Consider the following 9,161-nt stretch of genomic DNA (forward strand, 5'->3'; position numbering starts at 1 on the left):
AAACTTAAAAACTGAGTGGATGACCTCGAAATAATCAGTTCTCTGTTCATTTAAATGTTGATTTTATATCCGTATAGTTCTACTTTACAGTGTGGCAACATGAAAACGTCTCTTATAATTCATAAATAGTACAAACAGGCGACAAAAACAAAGATTTACATTCTATTAATTGTGACAAATAAGAGACAGTTTGACTTAAAGTGAAACATTTGTATTCACTAAGTCTTAAAATACGTATTGCAGGTGTGTTTAAAGCTGCCCAGTACAGGCAATGCTTTCTAAATGCTTATTAATATAAACAAGTTTATAAAAAATAAAAACACACCACTGATATTCACTCATTTTGTGGTATTTGTCACACATTTGGGCTGATAAATAGTGTTTGATTGACTTTTGGAAACATGTTGTGGTCTATGTTGCCCCCTATAGGTTACTTTGAGCACACTCAGGACTCTCACTCCTTCAGCTTTGAGTCCATGGAGTATTGTGGGAAGTACCTTTTATCCCTTTAACACAGTAATTCTACAGTCTAACCGGCAAAATACAGAAGTGGGTTAGAAGACACTGCTAAAGCTCGCATCTTAACCTTAATATCACATTTTTAAAATTCAATTTTGTGTTGATTAATTACATTTATGGTCACTTACATTGTGAACTGTTCCTGGTCTCAGCTTCATGTTCATTGTGATACATATTTGCCCTTTATTCCAGGTGTGTGGTGTATCAGGCAACTTCAGGTTTTTCTTATTTTTGTGGTCGACTGGACTGAATTACTGTCTCTGAAAAAAGGCAAAAAATTATCAACAAATTAGGACTGGGATTATAATTTTCTTACACACACAAAAAAATAGTAAGTTAGTGTCATGTTAGTCAGTCTACGTTCAGATTAGCGCAGTCACACTCCATGCAAACACAGAATAGGCACAGCTTTGGTTTTATTTTGAAAACTTTATTTTTCTGTAAAAATGACAGCCATTGCAACTAAACCTACCACATGTATATAAACTATATACATGTTCAAATGTCTTGGTATATGCATTGTAGTTCAGGTTCCTGCCTACAATCCTGTTGATTTACATGCAGATGAGGGATGTTAAATGGAAAGAGAACCAGTGCCATACAAGTTGCTTCCATATTATGCACAGCTTTTATTGTTTAAATCTCCATAACCTGCCACCATAAAAAACAGAACGATATGAGCGCATGATTCCTGTCATAACTTATAATGTGACACACAATCCCATAACCATACTGATTTCCCTGATTAAAAAAATCATACTGATCTGAACTAATATTTAAAAAGAATAGCACACGTGATTTCTGATGCAAAGTTGTTGCACTTTAATTGTTCCTCCATTTCAAACTGATCACAAATACCAGCCTGTCCTCCAGCCTGCGCACCAGCTGATAATGATCCAGTGTTATTAAGAAAGGTGAATGTGGAAGTAGTGAATAAAACTTCTTTTTCGTGGAGGAGGAATGAAAAAGGCTTGTTGTACACGTATATTCGGTATCAGCAATCAAAAAGTAGAGGAAGAAATAAGAAAAAAAAAAAAACAGTCAAAGCGAACATGACTCTTTTAATCATCGTCAAAGTTCTGTTGTAAAAGGAAGTTGGCGGCCAAGTTCTCGTTCTTCTCACAAGCAAAGTAGGCTTGTATAACAAGTCCCTCTGGAAATCCTAAGGCTTTTAGCTGGAATTAGAGCGAGAAGAGTTGCAAATTAGCCAAACAATACTTTAATGAGCAAATGACACATTGCACTTCATGTTTACCGCTCTCTACAGTTAAAGTTCAAAACTAAACTGAGGATTTGGGCGACATCAGCAGAACCGTGTGTCACATTCCAGCACTTGTGAACTTTGGGCTGAGGGAAAAGGTTAGCGACAGAGCTGTGCTCCTCCTTACCCGCTCAATGGCCTCTTTCTCCTGCGGCGTGACCTGGATGTAGCTCATGTGACTCCCGCCGGGCGTGTCACCTGCCATCCCTCCGGCTCCTCCGGCTCCGCCTCCGCCTCCACTTCCTGGCACGGCCTCTGGATTGGGTTCATTCAGCATCTGGATGAACTGCTCTTGGTGGTTGCTAATCTCCTACAGAGGTAAATGAACAGTTAAGGCACAGCTGGTCACTGTTTGTCAGCACTTGGAGCAAAAAAACGAACATTTTGCGTTCTTTTTTTCCAATACATTTGGAAGAAAACGGTCAGAACGCGGCTTTTATTCTCTAGCATGGATGCAAACACTGGATCCTACAAGTCCCATCATCCCTCAAACATGTCTTTCATTGGATACACTGTCTCTTAAATCCCCTTGTCATTCAAACCCCGACACCTATAGTTTGAAACGCCGGCTTGTTAAAACTCTTAAGTCTCAAGTCCAAACAGAGGTTGTATTTTCTAAACTTGAGAAAAACACTGGATTACACAGTAATCAAAGGCTGAGCATCGCGCCTCGTAAACCTCATGTGTGAACTGAACTTTGAATCCAACACTTAAAACAGAATCCAAACTGTTTTGAGGGCCCCCAAACACATCCACACACTACAAACACATCAAGCTCTGTCAGTGCTTACCTGCAGCAGCTCGGGGTTTTCCCTGCCGATCTCCTGCAGCAAGGCAGGAAGCAGGGCGGCGTTCTGCTGGATCAGCTGTCGCATCACCTGGAACTGGGGCTGATTTCGTAGGAAGCTCAAGGGGTTGCCTGAAAGGGTTAAGCGTGAGTCAGAAAGTCGCAGAGACATAACAACTAAAACAAATGTTAATTTGCTCATTGAGGCTGCTGGAATATGCGGCCTGGTATGGACCGCTTACCTCCCCCGGCACTCGGTGAAGAGCCAGTGCTGGCGGGGATGCTAATACCGCTCGCGGCTGCAGCAGGAGTGAGAGCTCCACTCGCTGGAGGCGCCACTGCATCAGGTCCTGTGGCATGGCTCTGATCTCTGCCCGGAATACCCTAAAAGAAAAGCCATGAAATATACAACAATTAAAAAAAAAAACTAACTAAAATAAACAAGCTAGTGTCTCGCTTTGACTATGAGGATTATTTGCAGGCCACTTCAGTTCAAAGTTTGTGGGTCACAACATGTCACTTTGGGGAGTGAGGGAGTTTTGAGTGGCTACAGGTGGAAAATTTGTCAAGTCACACATGAAACAGCCAGAAAACTAATTCCAGCATTTTAAGAATACCTGTACAAGATCCTGCACTAAGCAGCGATACCCCAAAACCACACTGCAACCCATCATGTGTTATGCACCAATGCAGCAATTAGCTCTGAGACACAGGCATCACACTGTACTTACTGTGAGCAGGTACTCCACGGCTCTGTCTGGGTTGTTGAAGCTCGCTCTCAGGGCTGCGACCACCTGCTCCCTGTCGTAGCCCATGAGCATCATCTCGTTCACCATGGCATCATACGATGGGCCTGTCACTAACAGAAACACAGAGTGCATAATCAGTGGTGGGACTGAAGAGCTTCACCGTGGGTCAACTTCTGTTTTGTCAGATGCATTAGTCGTTTACTTCACAAGGGTTTCAAACTGTCTCGGCCATCAGAGAACTAATAATCTTTAAACGTACATTAACTTAGAATGTAATGAAGCAGAAGACATGCTGCATTGCAAATGATGTATCACTTGAGCAAAGCTTTAATACATGACAGGTGAAGACAACTTCAACTTCAGTTTCTCTACTGTGTCGCATAAAAATAAACATCTGCCTCCATCACTGCAAATTCACATCGATGGCTACACAAATCCTAATAATTAAGAGCTGCAGGATTTGCTCTGAGCAGGGTAATATTTACAAATCTAAGAGCATGTAGCCTTGGGAACTGTGGGATTATGTTTTGGCTGAGCTGCAGTATCGGCTGCTTATTGATTAAGTTACATCAAAGCCAGTATGCTAAGGATATCCACAAGAAAGGGGGTGAGCAAAATGACACTACCTCGATTCAGACGTGGGCCCACAGATGTATTGCATATGAAATGCGGCTTGAAGGCATTGAGGCAAAAAGTAATATTTGCACAAATACCATACAATAATGGATGACAAATTATGTTTACAAATGCAGCCTTACCTAGAGTTGAAACAGCCTCATCAATTAGGTTTGTGTTTGTTGAAGCCTCGGAGCTTCTGCAAGAGAAAACAGACCTCGGGTGAGGCGTGACCTGCACGTCATTTCTCAAAGCAAGACGCACCGAAACCGGAGAGATAGTTAAAGTCAAACATCTACCCATCTTTACCCGACAGGGGTGGTGGCTGGCTCAGCAGTCGGAGACGGTCTCTCCAGTGGTTTGTCGTCTGTGGAGACATGCTCAGTGGCGTTGTCTGAGCTGGACGACGAGGCAGGAGCTGCTGCGGCGGGGGCTGTCGTGCTGGGGGCTGAGGTGGCAGGTGAGGGCTGCGGGGCTGCTGAGGCTGTTTTAGCCTGCGAGACAATTTTTGAAATAAGACAACGTTTTATTTCTCCGATATCCCTTGAAAGTCACAATTACACTAAATAAGGCCATCGTGGACTTAAACTCCTATGATAGAGCTAGATTGAGCTTTTCCCAACTGTGACTGGCAAACTGAGCTTTCTCCCAAATAGAGGACCCAAATTATGTTTTCTGGCCCTAGATCTGAGTCTTTTAATCATGTGCTTCAACAGATACAGATCCCATTCAATATTTAACATTTTTTCCAATGTCATACCACATCCACATTATAACTATAACTAACAGTGAGACTATTTAAATGTGTGGTCCCTGAACAGCTCTGCATGAAGAAAATACAACCTAATCATCATTTTCTATACTGTCTTATAGTATTTCTGGATTATTTTTTATAGGAAGTAAGTATTAAAGCGTGAAAGTTTGAACAGGAGAGGCCAGCTTCTCTCTATCTCGAGCACGAGAAAAATACAAAATTTTTTTAGCTTAAATACAGCGATGCGTCCTGATAGGAGCTGAAAAAACATGCATGCTGGGAACAAGATGATCTCTAAAGACAATCTTCATCTTATTTTATCTGCAATGTACATGACAGGAGTAAACCAGAGGCAGGCACTGACAACACTGACCCCTTCTACTGTGAGCTGCTTGTTCAAGTGCACCATAAGAGCCTGTTCAACAGCTCCAACAGAAAGCCACGAGCTGCTGGCTGTGGAAAGAAAAGGCTGCAACACCTAATCGCTGTTTGACTGTTAGCTCGTAGCTGTAACATTCAGGGGTACGACATTCCACAGAAAAAAAGAAAAAAATCTGTTGAACAAACTGCCGAATATTAAAAGCATTTGCAATTCCCAAACCTTTGTCACCATGACGACCACAAAGTTCTTCTCATTGATTTTGTATTCTTTGAGGGCCGTGTCATCGTTGAGGATTTTACCTGGGAAGACAGAGAAAAATGAGTCACAACTCTATTGGCTTCACCTGTCATGAACATGCGGGGATGCAACAGCAGATGGAATCATATTTATCAGTGAATACAGGGTTTCACCGCCGATAAATCACCTGCTTTTTTCACCACATCTGGCTGTTTTTGTTACACTGTAAAGCACTGCTTTTGTGTTAAACAGTACACAGTATGTGTTGGGGAAGCCGCTTTAAACAGATCACACAAAACCCGTCTAGATGGCCACAGTTGCTTACACGTATTTAGCATTACAACATGTCTTCAACCTCCGTCAGTTTTCTCCCAAAATGTTATCTATCTCTCAAAAGACAGATAACTGTAAAGCTTATTTAAACAAATTAAGGTGGGTACGTCAGGAAACACTTACCCTAGGTGCAGTCTGACTCACAGTAAGTAGGTTCGTGGTATAAGCCACCAGCTCACTATTTCAGTCACCACTCTCCTTCCTTTCCATTATCTGCGTTTTACCATTTTCAAAGTCCTCATCGCTACGTGAAACATCAACAACCTCCTAGCTAACAATGCACCTGCTGAACATGTCATGTTCTAACCTAGCTGCTAATGCTACAAATGTAAATAAGCTAGCAGCTGTTACCTTTTCTTCTGCAGGGGTTCAGCCATCTTATTGCCAGGGCTAGCCTCTCCACGTGCTAATGTGCACCAAAATAAGTTCTCCACACTGCACCCTAGGCTTAGTGACATGTGATTGTAATTGGTTTAGAGAAATACAAACAAGCCAGAGTGCTTTTTCCCCGATCCCATAAAGATAATGGGTTCTGCTGGACCTTTCTTCAGAGCTGGCACGGCACAAAAAGGAAGTGTGGAGATCTAGGGTCTATGCAAGACTACCCAAGCTGCACCCTTTGCAGCTATCCGGCTGACACTTTCGTTTGTCTGAGACAGACAGATGTGTTCGTTGGCAGGTTTCTAGCTATAAGCAACAAAAGATTAAAACCAGCTCTTACTGTAGCTTTAATGCATCTGTTCTACCTGCTAAACAAAAAAGACATTTCAGGACTTTAGCAAGTGTTGACCTGCTTGACAGCACAGCATTCTTCCATCTGAACATTATCACTGACAGTCTAAAATGACGTGGGCAAGATGAATTCTTTCAGGCTTCTCAGTGCAGAAGTAGTCTAGTGTGGAAATTTGAATGACAGACAAAAAGCTCCATGCTATCACTCACAAATTGACAACCAAGGCTAAATCTAAACATTATGTTTTCCACATCTTGTTTAAGGCTTGTTTCCATCAGCTTTATAAAGACAACACAGCAGAACATTTCTATGAAAATTACATTTCTAATATCAATAGGGATGTTCTGAAGCAATCTGCAGGATGAGGTCTGAGGGGGATCCAGGCAGGATTTGATCAACTGATATGTGCCATTACAATACCTGATCTATTTTAGTATTATTATTATTATTATTATTATATGATTATTTGTTAGATTGCTCAGGGTATGCCAGCTGCCACACTTTGCTCCATTAAAACACTGCACAGCAGTGTGAGCAAGGCAACCATGAGTGAACCACTGAGGGACTAAACAGCATCAAGCAGTTTAAATTATTTATCAGCATGCAGCAGCAAGAGACGTGAGCTAATCTAGGGTTAAAAAAAAGTCCCCAATTTCTACAATACTCTGATGGTGTACCCCACCTTTAAAGTGCTGTTGATGATTGAAAACAGCATTTGAACGGCAGAATATTTTCATGCTGGGCTATGAAGATAGAAGCTATCAAACACTGTTCAACTTTTTTATCACAACAGTTCAACAGTCATTCTCCTCTCTTTCCACTTAGAGAATACAATTTACTATGTTAAAATATCACACTTAGTCATTAAAGGAAAACAGATGCAGATAATACCTTCTTAACACAGAACTACGCAGCTGTCCAACATTTAAAATATTCTAATGATCTCAATGAAGGCCCACTTCTCACTCGGATGATCCATATTAGCTTTCATGACAAATTTAGGCTCCCTGTGACTGTACAGGAAACAACATACAGACAAGGTAAACATGGATCCCAATATAAATCAGGAGAAATCACTTGCATGAAGGCAAACTGTCAAAGACACCTCGGTAACACATATCCACATCCACTCATCAATGTTACAGCTAGTGACGGAGAGTGAGAATAAACGTCCATCTCAACAATAAAAATACTGGATAAACAAGGTGCTTCCATCTGGACCGCAGTGAGCTAACATACCTCCTCTGCCACTTTCAGCATCTGTAATGTGCTTTTAGAGATGTTGATAGTGACAGGGGACAGCGGAAAATCAGGGCAGTGCAGATTTTGACTGCGTTGAAACGAGAAGAGAAACTCTTATCAAGAAATGTGAGGATTTAAGAAGGGTTAAATAAAGCCAGTAACATACCAGCATATATTAGTTTCAGTCCAGAAACTGAAAAATGGTCCTTTCCTTTCTCCTCTTCAATCTTCTCTTTTAATGTCTTCACCTGTGAAAAGCGGGATTTTTTACTTTTCTTGATCTTTGTAGAACACAGTTAAATAAAATCAGTCCTCTCTTCCACCACCACTTCGCTCAGCCCGGCCTATAACACCAGTAAAAAATACAGTCCAAAGTATTAACCAGCTAACTGCTAACATCATCATAAAACTGGAGCTCCAGTTCATACCGAGCTAAGGTCATGAAGTGTTGTTTTCATGTGTGCTTAAATAGAGTGTAAGTAACATTAACTATTGTGGCTGTATTATGTACTAATGTAGCTATAGGCAGGCTTATCAAAAAAGTGAAAGATAAAGGTTAAATAACATGAACCTTTATTAAAATGTAGGAGGTTAATATCAAAATAAATATTGAAATGTTTAATGTTGATTTATAACTTGCTAACTAGCTTTAATTTAGACTAGCTTTAGCTCAGTTGAACGTCATGACTACTTTCGCTAACTTTCACATTAATTTACACAACATTAATTAACTGCTTAATCATTCTTTATTTACGCCACAGAAATAAATGTAGAATAAGAATTAGGAAATTTAACGCACATGTTTACAAACAGTAATCAAGGTTAGTGCTAACTTGTCACCCACTTCCCATCTGGAACCTGAAGCGGGCTACGGCTAAATGCTGACACTAAAAACTACTTTCCTGGCCGGTATTTGATAAAGGACGTTAATTGGTCTCAAGTCCCGCCTCAAACACAAACCAGTATAACCAGAACAGGTAGACAGATAAAATGTTTCTTTTGGGTTTCGTCAGACCTCTCTATCGATCGTCTAAAACGGAATGGGGAAAGCCCAAAGTACTCTGTTCCAGGACATAACGTTACCTAACTCCCTCTGCACCCCCTTCACAAATGCATGGTTTCTACTCTCACCGTCTCCTCTTCGTCGATGTCGATTTTAAACGTCTGCTGCTGCAAGGTTTTCAGAGTTATCTGCATCTTGTCGTCAGAGTTTTTATCACCGAGCCTGGTTTAAACGTTGTACGTCCAACTTGCAAGAATCTTGGCTGTTTTCGTTGGCTCATCACAAACTGTCAGCCGCCATTGACTTTTCGCCTTTCTTCTTCTACGGACGGCATTTAGGCGACAGCGCCCCTAATGCCAGCCTTGAAATTGCAGCGGAAATGGCTCATTTTGATTAATTCACTAGTGGAAGAAGCATAGACATATACACGCGTATATGTCTATGGGAAGAAGTATTTATCACATCCTTTGCTAAATGAAAGTAATAGCTCAATTTAAAAATGCTCTAGTCTAAGAAAAAAGTCCTGCATTCATTAATTCATTATGC

The 9,161-nt window shown here is 41.0% G+C and overlaps 1 protein-coding gene across 1 annotated transcript; it reads right to left on the reverse strand.

Moving 5' to 3' along the window:
- Positions 1–942: 942 nt before the first annotated feature.
- rad23b (RAD23 homolog B, nucleotide excision repair protein) lies at positions 943–8,951 on the reverse strand. Its single transcript, XM_070989527.1, has 10 exons — positions 8,744–8,951; positions 7,779–7,860; positions 5,287–5,366; positions 4,241–4,425; positions 4,075–4,130; positions 3,299–3,426; positions 2,810–2,951; positions 2,572–2,699; positions 1,908–2,090; positions 943–1,694 (listed from the first exon to the last, which is right to left on the reverse strand). The coding sequence occupies exons 1-10, from the start codon at positions 8,807–8,809 to the stop codon at positions 1,581–1,583; spliced, it is 1,164 nt and encodes a 387-aa protein (XP_070845628.1). The 5' UTR covers positions 8,810–8,951; the 3' UTR covers positions 943–1,580.
- Between the last annotated feature and the right edge of the window lie 210 nt (positions 8,952–9,161).

Source organism: Chaetodon trifascialis, chromosome 20, assembly GCF_039877785.1.
Source record: "Chaetodon trifascialis isolate fChaTrf1 chromosome 20, fChaTrf1.hap1, whole genome shotgun sequence".
NCBI lineage: Eukaryota > Metazoa > Chordata > Actinopteri > Chaetodontiformes > Chaetodontidae > Chaetodon > Chaetodon trifascialis.